At 41.4% G+C, this 19,782-nt stretch overlaps 1 protein-coding gene across 1 annotated transcript; it reads left to right on the forward strand.

The window, feature by feature from the left end:
- Window positions 1-81: 81 nt before the first annotated feature.
- LOC103364698 (mitogen-activated protein kinase kinase kinase 5) lies at window positions 82-18,493 on the forward strand. Its single transcript, XM_008291901.1, has 28 exons — window positions 82-564; window positions 669-808; window positions 1,516-1,703; window positions 1,874-2,042; window positions 2,794-2,900; window positions 3,095-3,265; window positions 3,434-3,546; window positions 4,097-4,256; window positions 4,463-4,613; window positions 4,809-4,913; window positions 5,239-5,288; window positions 5,917-6,012; window positions 8,610-8,694; window positions 9,020-9,153; window positions 9,519-9,646; window positions 10,548-10,684; window positions 10,792-10,897; window positions 11,006-11,163; window positions 11,675-11,876; window positions 12,107-12,275; window positions 12,616-12,781; window positions 13,570-13,755; window positions 13,901-14,006; window positions 14,216-14,462; window positions 14,691-14,803; window positions 16,750-16,847; window positions 16,953-17,029; window positions 17,230-18,493. The coding sequence occupies exons 1-28, from the start codon at window positions 225-227 to the stop codon at window positions 17,324-17,326; spliced, it is 3,999 nt and encodes a 1,332-aa protein (XP_008290123.1). The 5' UTR covers window positions 82-224; the 3' UTR covers window positions 17,327-18,493.
- Window positions 18,494-19,782: the final 1,289 nt, after the last annotated feature.

The raw sequence follows: 19,782 nt of genomic DNA on the forward strand, positions 1-19,782 counted from the left end.
TGCGAGGAAAACAGTTTCAAAGTGCCAGCGGGCGGAGCGGAGCTGGGAGGAGAGGAGGGCGGGCCGAGTGGAGAGGAGTACTGGGAATGTTAGTGGACATGTCATACGAGCGGAGGTGGAGACGCACCTGGGGAATTACAAGAATAAGCAACCGTGCGTCCTCTTAATGGAACTTTCCCGGACCTGCGACATGCATTGAGCTCCAGCTGCGGAATAAAGACAACATGTACACGTCCGAGCGCAGGCGGATGAGCCTGCGAGAGCTGAAGAGGAAGGATCCAGTCTGGGTGTCAGCTGGGAGTTTGTGGCAGGACTCTCTGGCGATAGAGCTGAGTGCCAGCAGCGGCTCGGGTAAACCGATCGTCTCTCCACGGAGTCGGAGCAGAGCGGTGTCCGTGGCTTACATTGTCAACGAGGACGCGTCGGTGCCGCAGACTGAAGAGAACTTGTCGCTAAAATGTCTAAAGGAAGCCTGTGCGGACGCGCACGCTGCTTTTAAAACCATTTCTTTTGAGAGAATATCACTGGGAACCACAGACATCCTGGATAGTTTCTACAATGCAGGCAAGTGCAGGCATGCTGACTGGAGGGTAATTTGGATGACACATACGCGCAGTGTTACGCCAATTACGCAAACTCACCCGCCCTTTTGAATTTCCCCCCCACAGATGTAGCAGTGGTGGAGATGAGTGACACTTTCTGCCAGCCTTCTCTTTTCTACCACCTCGGAGTCAGAGAAAGTTTCAGCATGACCAATAATATAATTCTCTACTGTTACAAACAAGATAGTGATCTACAGGCGGTCAAGGTAACACGTGCTCCTGTGTGTTGATGTGGTGATAGTGAAACTACGGCTGCAGCCCAGATTAGATTACCCAGTGTGCAACACCCCTGGTCCCAGTAGACCCCAAGAGTCCCTAAAATAGCACTAAGGTGTATTTTACTGTGCACTTAAGAGGAGTGAGAGAAATGGAGACAGTCAATAGACACTGGCTATCTGTTGTGGCCTTCTAAGCATGTTAAGTCAGCCATGGCTGCAACCAATGAATATTTTCATTATTGATGAGTCTGCTATGAAGCTCCTATTCTAGAACAGTTCAATACGCATCTGATGAATAGTTTGTTCTATAATACGACAGAAAGTGCAGTACAATTTCTGAGAACAAAGGTGACGTCATCAGAAATCTTTCTTTGTCCTGCCAAACATCCATAATGCAAAGATATTACATTTCCAATGACAGTGAACTGAGAAAAGCAGTAAATATTCACAAATATGAGTATATAAGTTTAAAATATACTTGTCATAGTAATCAAAATGCTCTGTAGGACAATTGATGAAGGGACAACAGGTATTATATATCTATAAACGATGGTTGAATTAAATGTTAAATGACTTATTCACCACTTTAAACCAAAAATGCTTTGACTGTCAGAAAATGACGCTTCAGGTCCACTGAGGCAAGATCTCGGCCCTGCAAGTTGCCCACGTGTGATGCATGCATTGTCTTCTTTCAGGAGCAGTGTGGCAGCTACACCTTCATCCCTTACGTAGTGTCACCTCAGGGCAAAGTGTTTGCCTGCGATGCCACAATGATGACTTGTATCAAAGAGCTGATGCAGCCTAGTTTCCAGCTGGAGCCCCTCCTTACGCCGCTGGTGGAGAGACTGGTGCATCTGCTGAACAATGTGCACATTCAGTCCAGGTCAGGCACAAACTGCAGGGCTCTGTCGGTAACATCTCAGTTCATACATGCACATGGTTGTGAGGCAAACCGCAAACCATTTTTTCCACCCCTGCAACTTCACTTGGCAGATTTATTGAAGGCTAAGAAATTGTGCAATGTTGTGCCTCCTCTCGTCTTTTTGCTGACAGTGAATACTTCCGCGAGTCAATCAGGCATGAGATTCGCATGGCACGCGAGAGGTTCAGCGGCCATGCCCTGAGTGAGGAGTTGAGTCGTATCCAGAAACGTTTGGACAGTGTAGAGCTGCTCACCCCTGATATAGTCATGAACCTGTTGTTATCCTACAGGGACATACAGGTATGTATTTAGACATCTCTGTGTGTAGTAAATACCCATGCATGAAGTGTGTAGAAGATCTGAGAAACTACTGTTGTATCAGTTTATGTGCCTTTAAGTGTGGGGGTGGGACAAAATATCATATACTGCACACTTCCTTATGTGGTAGATTATCTTTACACTGGTGCCACACATTCATACTTTCACTAAACCATGTAGGCACTGTAAATAAATTCACATAAACAGATGGATTTATCAGTCACTCCTTCATAACTGCTTGTGCAGTGAAGGAGAAATTCACAAGGATAAAATGACAGACAGTGCAAACAGCAGAAGAAAGCAAATCAGAGAAATGATTAAACTGACATTAATACAATCCAGTAATAATAATACACACATAGACTGTCGTCATAATGCAGTACATAAATAAATAATTTCTGTTTTTTGCCTTTTTTTCCTCCTTCAGTTACACAGATATGATGTATCATAGATGAGTTTCTTGCAATGTATCCAGTAGTGCTGAACACTGGATTGTGAAGCTGTTATATAAACATGTTATAGTCGGGAAATTATAGTATCGTAGGTTACTCTGTGATTCCCACCCCTATTGAAGAATAATGATGGATAAACATTCAAGATCCAGTTTTCCATATAGGAGTAGCTATTAACAGAGATGACTATCAAAGTTTAGATTAATATTGTTAATAAATATTGCAATATGATAAAGTATTTCACGTCAATACCTTATGTTTCTGCACCCTTCTTTTGCCAGGACTATGACGCCGCGATCAAACTGGTGGAGACTCTAAACAACCTGCCAATGTGCCTGGTAGCAAGACATCAGAATATCAAGTTTCACTATATATTTGCTCTAAACAGGTACCAACTCAACTGCTGTTGCATCTGGATTTACTTAGAATAATTCCGCGAACATAATTAAACGATTATAAACTGTTTTCTTGTTTTTGTACAATTCTCAGCATGTAGCTTGTATTTGCTTTGTATGTATACAAGGTATGGGGACTTTGTCAAAGCTGCACCATGGTTGACATTATCACATTTCCCCCTGCTAGGAGGAATCACCCTGGAGATCGCGCAAAGGCTTTGGAATTAATTCTGCCAATTGTAGAGTCGGGGAACAAGGTGGCATCAGATGTCTACTGCCTGTGTGGACGGATCTACAAAGACATCTTCATGGCCTCAGGCTTCACTGACCAGCGCAGCAGAGACCAGGCCTGCTACTGGTACAACATGTTGTGTGTTTGCTCATGCAAACCTAGACCCAATTAAAGAGTTAGCTGTTTTTGTGACTGTGGCTGCTAATGTATTTTTGCACTTTATGTTATGTTACTTTGGAGACGTACTTTAGTCTCCATATCTGACATCACTCATTTTATTACATTATTTTTCAGGTATGGAAAAGCTTTTGAGACAGAGCCAACCCTTCACTCAGGCATCAACAACGTGGTCCTCTTGATGGCAGCTGGCCATGAATTTGAGACTTCTATTGAACTGCGTAAAATAGGTGCTTTTCCTTTTTGTGCCGGAAAGAGAATTTATTTAAAAAAAAAACCCTGCTTGAATAATCTTAGAGCAAGCTTATTTACTGTCTCCAGATTTATTATATTACTTACACATTACATTTTACCTTGTAGGGGTGTAAACCTTAAAACTTTGTTAAGCTGTGCCGCACAGTCCTGATTCTTAGATGACATTTGGTGACATTTCAAGTGTCCCTGATATAGAAATTTAAGTGTTTTAGAGCTTATTTCACGTGAGTCAAGCTTTTAAAGCTAATGCATGTACGTGTGCATTTCTATATATCACAATTGAGCTGCACTTCAGCCCGTATTTGTCCTTAGAATAGATTTATCCATTAGAGTCAGTGTAATGTTCCGTTCATGTTGGCAGATTTTGTGTCAGTAATGCGCACAGTATATGAGCTCATAATAACATTATGTTGCTTTGTTCCTGCTCCATCTCACTACCCTGGAAGACGATCATGATAAATGAGCTGTTAGTCATTCCACAGGTCTGTTGATGTGTGAACAAGTTGTTATTGTGTTGACGTCTAGGTGTGACTCTAAGCACCCTGCTTGGGAGAAAGGGTAGTTTGGAGAAGATGAAGGACTACTGGGATGTGGGATTCTACCTCGGTGCAAACATCCTCGCTAGCGAACACAGAAAAGTCATTGAGGCCTCTGAGAAGCTCTACAGACTCAAGGCCCCTATTTGGTGAGACTTGAGGATCCACTCTTGATAAGTGGTTGCCACGCACACCCAAGTGTTTAATAATCATCAAGATTCAGTTACTAGGATGCATTAGTTTAATTTAAATACTCTGATTAAAAAATCATGTGGATTAAAATGTGTTTAGAGTGGATGCATACGTGTCTCATATTCATTTTATGTGGACTATAATTTCCATGTGTTTGTTTTAGGTTTGTGGCATCCATTATGGAGACCTACATACTGTACCGTCAGTTTGCCAAGCTGCCGGAGGTGAGATCTCCAAAACAAGATATAGGGGACTTCTGGATGGAGCTGCTTTTGCAGACCTGTAAACCCACCATCTCAACAGACCGCTGCCCAGTAAGACAACACAGATTACTGACCATAACAGTTAACCAAATACTTTAGCAAGAAAACAAGAACCGCTTCTGCTTTTTTGGATCGTAAGGTTAACCACACTGCAGCAGTACATCCCTCCACATTTAAAAATAGAATGTGAATATTACAAAAATGCTGTTATAGGTGAGATTAGAGTTGTGCATCGCTTTTTCACAGGTACTCGTTCTGGAACCCAGCAAAGTCCTCCAACCAGCTATTGTCTGTGTTAGCGAGGAAGATGAAAGTCGCACTGTCCAGTTAAAACACGTCACAACCTTAAAGGTATGTGGGTCCTCCAACTCCTGGACGCTCTCTGATCTAAATGTATCTGTGTGTTTGTACATGCCATATCGACAGAATGTAAAACATATTGCACGATGAAAGGAACAACCAGTTTTTCTGTAATTGATTTACGGCCCAGTGAATGTTTTAACTGGGGAGCGTCCTTTTTGAGTGTCACTGTTTGTTAAAAAAGTGACTTTCCCTCTGCCACAGGGCCTGTTAACGTTCTTATGTATTATGTAGGTGAATTGTAGCTGGTTTGTCATGTATAAGACCATCTGTATTGGAAGTATTGTGTGTTTTAAGTTTATGCTTGACTCCACAGAAAGGCTTACACCAGTGGACTTTCCCAGCGTCCGCAATTCGGGGAGTGAGGTAACGTGGAGTACAGCATGTGCAAACATCTCTTCTCAGTTCTGGGTGTGTCCGAGCCTACAGCAAAGCCAGAGGACTCAAAACATACGGGTTGTCTGGGGAACCTTGGCAGACTGTCAGATTTCTGTTATGTCAATACAGTTAAATGCTTTGCTTCTTTGTTGTTTCTGTGCTTTCTGTTTATTCCCTTGTGCCTACTCATCAGTGTCACTGTGTACTTTAGCCTTGTCTTGTCTGCCAATTTGCCAGTTGAGCAGTTTTTAGCAAATACCCAAAACCATCAGGTGCTGAGCAGCTTTAAAAGAGCAAACAATTTCATCAGACTGTAATATCACTGTGGGAAGATGAAAAGCCCCTTTTTGTATGGGAGCAGACTCTTCATCAGCTTTACTGAATTAATGAATTCTCTCCTGGTTTGTTTCCCCAAAGTGTCCTCTAAAAATCAAACATTAGCCATTGCTTCAATAGAACAGGATGGGGTTACCAGGTATAGGCTGTGTGCCGACTGCATCAGCGTCTTTTGAGTTCAGCAGAATTCCATTTGCATACAGGTTATCCAAACAAATACAGTAGAGCTTTGACTTTTCGAATAACTCTGTATTCTGTATTTGTTTATTTCTCGCTGAAGTGCTTCAAAGATTGATGAGCGGAGCTGCTTCCTCTACGTCCACTACAACTCAGATGACTTCCAGCTCTGCTTCCCTTCTGAGATTCATTGTAAAGGGTGAGTGACCAATAGATTTACAAAGATACAGCTAGAAAGTGCGTATGTGTGGCGGTGTGGTCGTGGAATGACGTGCTCCCTGACCCACTGACTGTCCAGATAAAGATAAACAGACCGTCAGTGCAGGGCGCGGGAAGATAATACAATGTCAACAGACAAACGGGCAAACCAGCTTTTCCAGACTAATGGTGATGTAATTACTCTGAGTCATATTTCCTTTATTGCCCTCTTGAAAATCCCCTCAGGGCAGATTTTTTTTTTCACTCTTGCTTCAAGAGCCACTTGACCCAAATAATAGTAAAGAAAAAACAGAAGTCTGTCTAGCCTCCACTGCCATGCAGCACAACAGATAGATTGGTCTGTAAACTGCTGTAACCTCTGCTGCCATCTTAGTATAATGTGAGTGAACTCAGTTTTGTTTGTTGTTGTGCTCAAAGCATTGCTCAGTGATTGACTTTTTTTTCAAACACAACATCCTGCTGCTTTTTCAGGACTGTCTTCATCTGAAGTATTTCCAAATAAATGGAAGTAAAACTGAAACCACCTGCCTGCTTACATGCTCACCATAGTTAGTCGCTAAGAAATGCTTTTTGTAGTTTTCCACTGACAGATTCCTTCAAGGCAAACTGTGCAATTGTCTTGTAAACAAACAAAAATGATGTATACACAACCGGGATTTTCCTGACCAGGTTCGTGGTCAGAAAAATATACGGGTTTCCTGAGTAATTTCTTAGAAATCTTTATCTCTCCTCAGTAGTATTTTATTAGTAAAGACCAATATACACTGATCATCCTCAGCATTAAAGCCACTGACAAGTGAAGTGTCACTCATGATCATTTCGTTAAGATGCAATGTGTAGAATAGTCTGGCCAACAAGGTCAAGGAAGGTGGTGGACAGACAGACTCAGAGTTCTTGTGTGCAAAAATGTGAAGATTTTATTTTACGTGTGAGACTTAAAATGACAAAACAATACAAAAATAATTTACTGGGAAAAGTAATATCACGTTTTGGCAGCACAGCCTCACCTCATTCTCCTGAGGAAGCTAAATCTCTGCTCCTTATATATGGTGCTCAATTCACCTCTTGCTCACTTCAGCTCTACCATCGTCCAGCGTTGTGACTCTTCTATAACTTTGAAACCAAATCTGCAAACGTCATCCAAACTCGTAGGCATTTCTGCACATCTCCCTGAAAACTATACATATACAGTCAATACTAATGGATGCCTTTTAATACAAAAGATGCGTTTATCGAAAAAGAACAAAAACCTCTACTTGGTCTGACCCAGTGATCCCAGTCTGACATTACCAATACCATAAATTCAGGAAGTGCTCTCCCGGCCTCCTCCCAGACACTAATCCTGCATGGTGGGTCGGAACAAAGGAACAAGCAATTAAACCTCATTTAACCTGAACTTAATAAATGATAGCTGAAAGTAATTATGTGTTTTTCTTTAATCTCCCATGTGATGGATGTAAACTGTAACATATTAACAGAAATGAACTTGGGATAGTATGTGCTGCCATGCTACACTAGCATGGTTCAATTAAAGCAAAACACACATGAGGAAAAAAAAAGTGTAACATGAAAGTGTTAAGGGACAAGTGGTGACAAGAAATGAGAGTTCTCACAATGCTCTGCTGGGAAACCTTGGGTAAAAACATCTGTTCGTGAAGATTCTCAGTCATCGAGGTCATGGATATTCTTGTAGTTTAGTCAAAGCAACTGGACTTGCTTGAGTTTCTTGAAGAGGTTTCAATTATCCATCCATCCATCCATCCATCCATCTATCCATCCATCCATCCATCTTTTCCCCCTTATCTGGGGTCGGGTCGCAGCGGCAGCAGCCTTAGCAGAGCCGCCCAGACTTCCCTATCTGCACACACCTCCTCCAGCTCTTCCGGGGTGGACCCCTAGGTGTTCTCCACGAGTCCTGGGTCGTCCCTGAGACCTCCTCCTGGTGGGATGCGCCCAGAACACCTCCCCAGGGAGGCGTCCAGAAGGCATCCGAAAAAGATGCCCGAGCCACCTCAGCTGGCTCCTTTCGACGTGGAGGTTTCAATTAATGCCTCCTAAAGAATATAAGTATCTGGAACTCCCAACTAGTAGTGGATGAGAGCTGAAACATCTTCAAGGAACTCAAACAAGTCCAGTTGCTACGACTAAACTACTAGAATTTATGTGGATGTTACTTCATGTATATGTTCCACCCACCTAAACACAGTTCCAGACTAAGCACACTCCTTATGGCAATGTCCATAGGTCTCTCCCAGCAGAACAAAAAACAAAAACTACTCAGGAATGGCAGCGACAGAGCCCGAGACACTGACCTGACCTCTGAACTACCCAGACTAGTATTCACTTTAGAAACTGGCAGGCAGCAGTAGCAGGCTTCTCATTTTTAACTAAGACTGTTTATATTAAATCATCTACAGCTAAAAAGCGTTAATCCCATAACAGCTACATGCATTAATCTGTCTTGTTGTGGGGAAAAAAACAACATAATCAAGCTAGGTATCCACTAGGAAGAACTAGTAGTGGGAAAACTCTAAACTCCCACATGTCCTCATCTCCATTAATGTCTTTTCTTCCTAGTTTCTGCGAGCTGGTAAACTCCCTCCTCCAGCAGGCTGAAGACACAGCTCATGACCTCGAACATCTAACTGAGGGAATACTAGAGGTCAGTCGCAGTCCTTCATTCCTCAGCTGCAGTGCATGCTCTATTTTAGGTCTCACTTGCCTCAACAAGTTGAAAAAAGAACTCGAGTTGCTCTGTAAAATCACACTCTCAAGCAAAGATTCAATCCTGTAAGATAATGTCACATTTTCCACATAACGCGCAGTTGTGTTTACTGTAGTGTTTGTTTAGGTAAACAGATGGACTCATGTTTCCATGTCGGGAATCTCTGAATGAAGCCTCTTTCTTGGCACATTTTATCTTTCTCTTGTGAAATTCCTCACAATCCTGTAGACATCTCACCTCATGTCTTCACCTCGTTCTGCAGTACGTCTATGAGACCAGCGAGAACGGCAACAAGGTGGTTCTCGGTAAAGGGACGTACGGTGTTGTGTACGCAGGACGAGACCTGAGCAACCAAGTACGCATCGCCATCAAGGAGATCCCTGAGAAGGATAGCACGTATGAGAAACATCTTTTTTTTTTTTTTGCTCTGAGTCATCTTTCCCCAGGGAATTCTAAGCTGCACTATTTCTCAAATGTTCTTTAGACAATCCCCTTAACGGGAAGGGATTTGGCAGAGATCACTGCTTTTTAGGAACATTTGGATAGATGGATGACGGTTTAGATGTAGTTTATAATACACTGTTGACACAATTTAGGGAGGAATCTTCTGTGTTTTTTTGACCAATAATACACTGGGTTTATTTAGGGTGACTTTATGTATGAGTGTGTGTGTGTGTAACTGTCACAAGGGAAGTTGTGTTCTTGACCTGTAAAATCAGGACAATTTCACAGTCACAGTTTCCTGCCTTTGTGTTATCCAGGTACTCCCAGCCCCTCCATGAGGAGATAGCTCTACACAAGAGGCTTAAACACAGAAATATTGTCCAGTACCTGGGTTCTGTCAGTCAGGATGGTTTCATCAAGATCTTCATGGAAGAAGTACCGGGAGGTAAAAATCCACAAGATTTAAACTTCTAATACCGTCTGATGTCAATCAAGGGTAAACATTAGCCAACTCTTATCATTTTAAACGTTTTTTATCTGGAAGTGTGTCTGACTAGAACTGGCCGATGGTGTTTAAAATTCAGTATACTGCATATTAAAGGAGCAAGAAAGCTTTTTTGATGTAATGTAATATTTTTTTATTCTGTAAGTTCTTCAGTAGTCACATCTGCTTATGCAATTACTGATGCGTTTTCTTTTGAATTTGACACAGAAATAATTACTGATACATCTAACTGGTCTGACAAATGCATCATTCTATTTCAGTGTGAACTACAACCTAATAGTTATACCCTGACATTGTAATATTAGGTCACCAGGAAGAACTGTTCTTTGGATCACTGACGACTAGGACAGGAGTCGTGTCTTTGCAGCTCGGAAATTCCGATACATACGGAAAACCATGTCACAGCTTTCAAGCCTGCATTTCCTGGCTTGTTGTTCTTCAGGGATTGTGACTTCATAATGTGATCCTGCCTTTATGAAGCGTTAAGGAAATCATGTGTTCAGATGTGAAATCGCATGAGTGATTGTGTAACATTCCCTGGAAGCCAGTTTTAAAGAAGTGGGCGGCTCCAAACACATCCTGTTCGTTGCAGAACATTTTTTTTAGACAATGACATAATCGAAAGAAAAACATCGGAAATATTTCATCGGAAATGTGAACAATTCTAATCCATAGCTTTTTTTAAATATTACAAATAAAGAGAAATAACTTCCTTCTTCTCTGTCAATAAATGGAGAAATAGCATGTTGTTCAAATCTGTGTCTTCATGTGCATAGAAGGATTACATTTTTACAAAAACAAATGTAATCTGCTCGTAAAATTTTTGCGTTGCTGCTTCTAGGAAGTTTGTCGTCTCTTCTGCGCTCCAAATGGGGTCCTCTGAAAGACAATGAAGCCACCATCATCTTCTACACCAAGCAGATCCTTGAGGGCCTCAAGTACCTTCATGATAATCAGATAGTCCACAGAGACATTAAGGTGAGCAGAGAACCCTGGCACTTATGGCAAATAATCGTCTTATGTTCTAAAATATTTTCCACTTAGCTGGGTATGGCTCAGTAATGCTCGTTTTGTCTCTCCTACAGGGTGACAATGTATTGATCAACACCTACAGTGGAGTGCTGAAGATCTCTGACTTTGGAACCTCGAAGCGGTTAGCAGGGATCAACCCCTGCACTGAGACGTTTGCTGGTGACCAACTGACATTTATGTCTCTTTTTAAATACACTAAAAAAGATATATTGGATTCTTAATCTGCAATAATTGCATTTAATTGCTCTTATGATGAATTGTCAATAGGAACGCTGCAGTACATGGCGCCGGAGATTATAGACCAAGGGCCTCGAGGTTATGGGAAGCCAGCAGACATCTGGTCCCTGGGGTGCACTATCATAGAAATGGCAACAGGCAAAACACCCTTCCATGAGCTGGGAAGCCCTCAGGCAGCCATGTTCAAGGTAAAGAGGGGGGAAGGTTGTGTTTTGTGTAGATGTTGATTTTGTGTAATTTGGCAAATATAAACTTTTTTTTCGGCGGTGACAGAAGACAATAGTAGAGCTATGAAGTAACTTGTCATGCCTGTGGAATAAAGTCTTATAAGAACTTTTGGAGAGACAGTTTCTGGATGGATTGTCACTATATTTGGTACAGCTGGTGATAACTCCCACAGCATTAATTGTATTAATTTTGGTCATTTGTTAACTTTTAAATTTAATGTACATTATAGTCAGTGTTTCATTTTGTTAAATTAAATCCAATAAAAACCTGAGTTTATCAGTGATAATTACAATTTAGTCATATACTTGTAATTACAAAAGCATTGACGCAACATCAGTGCAGCGACAGCGAGCCATTAGCATGACGATCTCAGAGCAAAGTTCTCAAAGAGCATAAGCATTTTCCTCTGGAAATACTGCAATCTCCCTAAAAATCCTTTTCTGTCATCACCCTTTAAACAATCCCATTAAGGTGGGCATGTTTAAGATCCACCCCAAGGTTCCAGAGTGCATGTCAGATGAAGCCAAGGACTTCATCATGAACTGTTTCGAACCAAACCCGGACGACAGAGCCTCGGCTACAGAGCTGCTGAAGGACACCTTCCTTAGATCTTCCCCAAGAAAAAAGGCTAAAGCTCAACAGGAATCAGGGTCTAAAGACTTTCTTTCTACAGGTGAGGCTTTGGCGCACTTGAAATTCACATGTCGGTCTTCTTATCTTATCTACTGTTGTCATCTAGTTTATCTAAATTACCTTCCATTCTCATTGTGAAATCTTCTATAACTGTGTTGTTTCCCCCTTTGCATCATTTTCACATTCTGTTTATTACATCTCTGTTTGTCTTGTTCTTTGCACCTATCAATATATTATTCTGTATCTAACCCCAATCTCTCCGTTTTGCAGCTGATTATCAGCGCAGCTTGTCCGTGCCCATCTCCATCCTTGTTGAGGACACTGATTCCTATTCTGGCTCGATTGATCTGTCTTGTTCTCTGGACCTGAGGAGGCACCAGTCAATCCCCAGAGCGGATGAAATCCCAGAGAGCCCACCCAGCACCAGCAGCTTTTTGTCGTGAGTTGCATTATTGGTCAGAAAAGCCAAGCCTCACTATTTCTGCACCAGATCTGCAGGATCTTACTTCAGTGACAAACCACACTGAGGTTTCAGTACGTAAGCCTACATCCTGTCTTAAGTAAAAAAAAAAAAAAAAGAAAGAAGGGGGTCACATCAACAGTTACCATGTAGTACCTGTGATATAACCTGTAAATCCAGCATACATGATTGAGTTCCGTATCCTAATTTCTTTCTCCTGTGACTTTCAGTTCAGTATAATCACTGCTTGTTTTTTTTTTTTAAATCTGTGTTCATTAATCTTGTTTGGTTAATCTCTTTACTGCCCCCTGCTGTCCAGAATACAAGACGACTCTGCAACGGACCTGAGCAGTCCGGCCACAACAGAGGAGAACATTGGTCTTTTTATGCTGAGAAAGGACAGCGAAAGGAGAGCGACACTGCACCGAGTTCTCACCGACTACATCAGTAATGTCGTCTCAAATATACGGGAGTCTGTGCCTCAGGTGGGTGAAGGAAAGTCACAGCAGCATGTCAGAAAGAAAACAGAGTTTAAAGCTGTTACCTGCATCACTTCCTGCATGGCATACGGGATTTTCCTTAAAATTCCTAAACTGACTATTTGCTCTCAAATAATTGTTGACTAGTTGCGGTGCAGATATATCTTGAAGTTCACCTTATGACTAAGAACTTTGCACTTTCACTCTGATAGTACACAATCTGTGCTGTTGTGCTGCTGGCATTGTAGAATCCAGAAATGTGAACCTACAGGAAACACAGCAGCCACATGGCATGACTTTCTGTAGTGAGTGCAAAGTTTGCAAATGAAGTTTGCTTCCAAGTTAATAATCTAGAGCCTGAGGGAATTTTGGCTGTCCTTTGTGCGCTGCGTTTGGCAGTTGTTTTTCAAAGTAAATGTCTGATATCAAGCAGCACATTTCCACAGAACTATTACAGCTGTCAGTATGGTTATTCCTTTTTTCTTCTTCTTTTTTTTCCCTTTGCAATCATTCATTAAATCAACTTGTATGCACTATTTTTATGGAATTCTAGTATTAGTGAAAGAAAAAGAAATAATGTCCAGGTCTTGTTTTCTGATTTCTGTTTTAAAAAATGAAAGTAAGATGTTTTAAGGCTTAAGGAGGAGCCAAAACATTTTGGTGTTTGGTAAGGAAACATATCAGTGTCGTGTACTAATGTGAAAAAAAAGAACTGCACTATTGAGAAGTGAAGTCTTCCAAAATAAGACCAAGTATATCCTCATTTTCACATCTTTTTTTTTCTCTGTTAACAGTATGGTGAAGGATCATCGCTCACTGCAGAGCACATCACCACACTTATTACCTGCATGGGAGACAACATCCGCTCCCCAGACAGGAAACAGCTGACCAGCGTCCTGCTGGACCTACGAGCGACGCTGCTTGCGGCTGCAGTACCTCTGAACAGCCTACAGGCGGTGCTCTTTAGCTTCCAAGATGCAGTAAGTTACCCTCCGAGCCAAGTCAGATTTTCCTGATGATTACGCTGATCTTGGTTTGGCAAGATTTTTAAAGATACAGTGCATGAATAGTGAGTCAGAATCAGTCTCCTTACATTCTTATTGAGCCGTTTTTCTCTGTACTTAGGTGAAGAAGGTGTTGAGGCAGCAACAGGTGAAACCTCACTGGATGTTTGCTCTGGATAATCTGCTGAGGCAGGCAGTACAGGATGCCATAACTGTACTACTACCAGGTACAGATGGCATATATTTCATTCAATTTAATGTCCAACAGCTGGGATTTAATGGAAAGAATGAACTGAACACCACATGTTACCACCTATGACACATTGTCAAACAGCTCTTCAGTTTGTTTTTTTGTCACCGAGTTTCTGTTGTGTTATTAATGTGCTTGCTTGCCTGTATGCCAACCACTCCTGCCACCCCACTCTCTGCCTCTCAGAACTGAAACTCCAGCTGCAGTCCTCGTTTGAGAATGAAGACAGCACCCCCGAGGAGCAGTATGCTGACCCAGACACTCCCGTAGCTCTCGTCCCCGACCACCTGGTGGCGCTGGCAGACACGCAGCAGCCAACACCCATGAATGGGATCCTGCCTCCAGATAGCCCTAACTCCCCCACAGACCTCGTCCTTAACACCAACTGTCCCCTCAGTGAGAAGCTGAGAGACCTGCGAATAGAGACCAGGAGGTAGCTGTTTTCTTTATCATGATTATTTCATATATTGAGAGACTCCAGTTTCATGTATTGTGTTCTCAAAGCTTCATAATCTCATAATTAAAATGAAATCCAGCATTTTTTGGTGTAAAAATGTGTATAGTCACAATGCTGGCTTCGCTATTAGGCGGTACACTGAGAAGAATGCAAATTTTTACTTGCACTGATTTCTGCTGAGTGGTGATGGCTGTTTGTTTTCAGACTGCTGAGTCAGCTGAGTGAAAAAGAGAGAGAGTACCAGGAGCTACTGAGGAACACTGTCCAGAAGAAACAGGAACAGATAGATGCGCTGAGGAAAGCAGCAGTTACTGAAGGTAATGTTGCTTTAACCACACAGTTTAATTGCATCCCTGTAGGTACTGACTCTATGGTGATGTTATTAGGGAGTTGGGTAGTTTACACGAGTATGTTTTTGTGAGTACTGGTTGTGCTTGTTGACAGCAGTAATGATACTGTGGTTGTAGATACAGGATTTGGCAACACAAATAGAAACCTTTGTACTAAAGAAGATCATTACATTGGAATGCACCCATCCAGTAACTCATCTGCTATTCAGTTAAGCTTAATAAATCTGAACCTATCATATAAATGATTGTCGTGTAGCTTCCAATACTTCAAGCAGGTTAAAACTAATGCTCAGGAATATTCTATTTGCTCTAGTGTCATCTTCAACACTAAACCTAGGTAGACTAAGTCAGTTTGACATGATTCTCTTTTGTTAATTATCATCAATACTTAATAGGTTGCACAACTGGGCAGTTATATCTGGTACCGGATCGACTGGTTACATTCTTATTTGTCTAATTGATGTTTTATTGTTTGCATCAACAATCACGTGTTCTTCCCAGTTCCAGTGCTTCGTGAGGTCGCTCAGGGGTCAGTCCTCGGATCAGTCCTCTTCCTATTATACATGCGTTGTCTGGGTCATTTGTTCAGGTGCTTTAAAACATATTAAAGCTCTGTTATGCAGATGATACTCTATTTCTCTTTGTAATACCTGCTAGCTTGAACCAACTTCTCTCCATATGTGATTGCTTAGCCACCACTGAAGATTGGATTTCGCGTAGTTTTTTCCACCTAAACTCTGATGAAAGAGAAATTCTTTTAATTGGACCTATCTTTGCACCTGCAGTTGATCAGCTTATTGGTCCATTTCACCCAAATATCAAACTGATTGCTAAGACTCTTGGCTTATCTCTGATCAGAATATGGCTTTTGACCAAGCTCATCGAGTTGTTTTCTTAAGATGAGAAATACCACTTAAAGCATATTTATCTTGTCTTCTACACATCCTGAAATGTTAATCAATGCTTTTCATTTTCTCACATCTAGATGATTGTAATTCACAAGTGAAGTTGCTCTAAAAGTTTTCAAATACAGTTGCTAGGCTATTAACAAGAACTATCCCCGTTCTTGCGTCCTTTCATTGGCTTCCTGTAAAGTCTAGAATACATTGTAAGATCCTGTTGATTACATACAAAATACACACATGACAAAATCCATCTTGATTGCAAACCTTTTGATAGACCTCCATCCCTGTTTTGGTTCATCCATCTCTTGCTGTAGTGTTGCATTTTGTCATATATTCATATATATATTCATACTTTTTCCTTATACATTTTGTAGCTGTGTTTTGGTTCGTCATCATGCTCAGTTCCGAGTGTCATGCAGTTCATAACTCTTACTTTATTATTCGTTTTGTGTGTGTATGAAGCACTTTGTAACTGCGTGTTTTCAGGAGTGCTGCATGAATAGCCATAGTTATTATATTTAATGCAGCCAATAGATTATAGTAAAGATTTTTTGGTGTTGTTTATAACTAAAGACGTTTGCCAGTCATCTGATCTGACGAACAAGTCATGCTCTGAGAGTTTGTAGGAGCCTATAGTCTGACAATCAACCACACAAGCTGCAGCACGATCAGTATTTCATCAAGGGACCAAGCCTTCTTTGGATTATCAATGCTCTCAGTGAGTCTCATCACTGTTTCTTAACACTTGTGCCCGTCATTCTGTACCACGCCTCGGCTTCAGGCTGACGGCGGATTTCTGCCAGACTGGTTTCTGAGAGAGGCGTAGGCTGCCAGGTCAGCAGCTAATGTGCTCAAACTTGACTTGTAAGTTTGGATAATGATTATACAGTCTGGCTGTGGAAACACAACAAGTCTTTTTGTTGTGTGTAACATTAACATCACTGATGACTCCATGTGTGTAATTTGTGTCCAAGTCAGACACAACCTAATAGCTGTAAACTCTTATAGATGGTGAGTTGGCTTCACGGAAAACCTCTAATCCAGAGTTGAAGGCTTTGGTACGCTGGCTCAAGTCTGTCCCCGTGGATCAAGACACTATTGATAAGGTAAACTCAGCTGGAGCTCAACCTCATTTTTTTCCACCCCTGAGGCTGCTTGGTATTACTCATCCAGCTACTCTTAACCCACACCTGTGTAATCCTGTTTTCTAGTTGCTCTCTCATGGATTCACCTTGGACTGTCTCCTCTACATGGCCTCCAGGGATGACTTGATGTACTGTGGAATAAGGTAGGCTGCCTCCACCCATCACTATCACTAAATCTGTCCGAGCAGAAACATGGAACGAGACTGCCCTGTGGGTAGTGAAGAAAAGATCAAATCTGCATCATTAGTTTAAATTACATCAAAAAGATGTAACGGTGTTTGAGATACCTCTTTTGTAGCTTTTGTATTTAAATGTTTAAATCTCTCGTAAATTGGTGTTTCAGAGGTGGCATGCTGTGTCGAATCTGGGCAGCCATCACAGCTCGCAGAAAGACCCAGCTCAGCACACACAATGAGGACTGCGAGGACACTCCTCTTTAATGGCTGCTGATGTTGTACATCAAAGGACAGGTTTATTGACAGGCTGGCCCTGTGTCATCCGGAGGAAAAAGAGGCACTGGCGAACATAAGTGCCTCTGCAAAGGAGCTGATGTAAAGCAGGATGGATTTTTAGCTACTTTGTTGAACTGTGAATGTATTTTTAAAAGGATACTGACTACTGCTTCTAGTTTTTGTGCATATAAGGGAGCATCCACAAGTCTGCTAAAGTTACAAGCACCTTTTTGGGGTTTTTTTTAAACATTTTCTCAGGGCTTTGGCAAGTGGGACTGCAATTATGCCTCGACAAAAAGAATGCAGAGAAGAGTGTTAATGAATCTGCAAACAAACAAGTTTAAATGCTGTTTTAATGTTTCTTTCCGATGACGCTGCTCGACTGTGTTTTACAATAAACTAAGCAGGATCTAAGTTATTAGGAGCATACTGCTTTAAGATGAATGCCTCTGCATTCTCAGGGAAAAAAACAAAACATGGGTTATTTGTACGATACATCCTGTTAAAAATTAATTCATATAATAAACAGGAACATTTAATCTCTCAGACTTGCTTGTTATCTGCACACAGCCGGTTGTTGGTAACAGGGTGAGGGTTTTTTTTTTTCTTTTCGAGGGAGTGACGTCTCATGGAAGAAGTGATGAATAGTGGCGAACAGTCTTTAAATTCCACGTCTGTTTCCTCATCTGTTTCACGATGTTGACATCTCCTTAGAAACGGTGATGTAAGCGTTGTGTGTGTGTGAATGTGTGTGTGTCTCTGTGCTGTATTGGTGAGGCTGTGTAGCTCTACTGTTTGACTTTTGGAGAGTCAAGTTGATAATTTTTGTTGATGTTTTATCTAGTCCTCAGTTCTTCGATGTGTAAGTGTTAAACTATATATTTAAACTTTAGAAACTAGGTAACTGAGTAATGTAAAGAATGAAAATGTTTGATCTAGGTTCTGGTTACAAGGATATGATATATTTAGAGACCGGTTATGACTCCAGGTCCCCATCACACTCACTTGCATGACTGCTGTTGTATGGTTTGTGCAAAACTAAATCACGTAATGTATATAATTGAAAATTAATTTTAGTCTGTGCAAATGTTGCGAATGAGCTCCAATGACTTGTTAGACATTAATTAACTCTCTTAAAGAATAATAGTGAGCTGATGCTGTTTCTAGTGCTGGTGAATTTTCTGACTTTTCATTGTGATGACACTTAACTACTGGGGTCGAGTCATACACTGAGGAGGGTCTGAAATGAAGCTAACTGACACCTACATAGAGGGTTACAAAAGCATTTCTAAGCACGTCACGCTTGCGCTTTTCACTGTTAGAATGCCATTAAGAAATGGCAATTAAAGGTAAAGAACCAAGACAAGAAAACACCAAGAACGCTTTCAGATAGAACTGCTCATCTACACAGAAAGGCAAAGCAGAGCCTCCATATGACCACATATGAACAATTCAAAGCAACATCTAAATGAAACTGTGAAAACTGCGTTGGGGGAAAAATAGGATAAAAATGAGCTCTTGGGGTTGTGGCATAGGAAACCTTGCATGTTGAGAGGGAAGAATAGATTCCACTAAATATCAGCATCCATCCATCCATTATCTATACACCCCTTAATCCTCACTGGGGTTGTGGGGGGCTGGAGTCTATCCCAGCTGACTCAGGGTGAAGGCAGGGGACACCCTGGACAGGTCACCAGTCTATCACAGGGCTACACTTAGAGACAGACAACCAAGCACACTCACATTCACACCTACGGACAATTTAGAATCACTAATTAACCTCAACATGTTTTTGGACCTTGTGGGAGGAAGCTGGAGAATCCAGAGAGAACCCACACTGCACGGGGGGAACATGCAAACTCCACACAGAAAGATCCTGGGTGTCCTCACCGGGATGCGAACTGGTGACCTTCTTGCTGTGAGGCAACGATGCTAACCACCAATCCACCTTGCAACCCCTAAACATCAGCATATATATACATAATATTCTAATCAAAAAAGGCAAAAGCAGTACATGCAAGTTTGATTTAGAATAGGCCTGCATTTATGTATGCGAAATGTTCAACCCTTCACGCAGCACACTGACAATTAAAATTCACTTCAGGTCATATCATATACAAACAACAGCAACTCATACTATAATTTAAAACTGACATTTCTCTCTCCCGTGTTCATAGATTTGTGACATTCTTTATTCATTCAGCATCATCCAAAAAAAAAAAAAAAAACACAAAAAAACCCCCACTCTCACCACCTTAATACTGATTAGGCCTCTCATGCAATGATGATCATAAGCTCTGATTTACCTCAGCAATATTCCAGGATGCTGAAAAAACATGGATGAATAAATCATGTAAGGCATCTTCTTCTCGTGTCCTTGGATGGTGTCAGAAAGAAAATTAATAGATGGTATCAACCAAATTCAATTTGCCACCATCCCGTCC

The sequence above is a fragment of the Stegastes partitus genome, unplaced genomic scaffold (genome assembly GCF_000690725.1).
Source record: "Stegastes partitus isolate 25-593 unplaced genomic scaffold, Stegastes_partitus-1.0.2 Scaffold768, whole genome shotgun sequence".
Lineage (NCBI taxonomy): Eukaryota > Metazoa > Chordata > Actinopteri > Pomacentridae > Stegastes > Stegastes partitus.

Coding starts and splice junctions, on each gene's coding strand:
- LOC103364698 (XM_008291901.1), top strand. CDS start 225: ATGTACACGTCCGAGCGCAGGCGGATGAGCCTGCGAGAGCTGAAGAGG. Junction 565..668: donor GGATAGTTTCTACAATGCAG/GCAAGTGCAGGC, acceptor TCCCCCCCACAG/ATGTAGCAGTGGTGGAGATG. Junction 4,914..5,238: donor AACACGTCACAACCTTAAAG/GTATGTGGGTCC, acceptor TTGACTCCACAG/AAAGGCTTACACCAGTGGAC.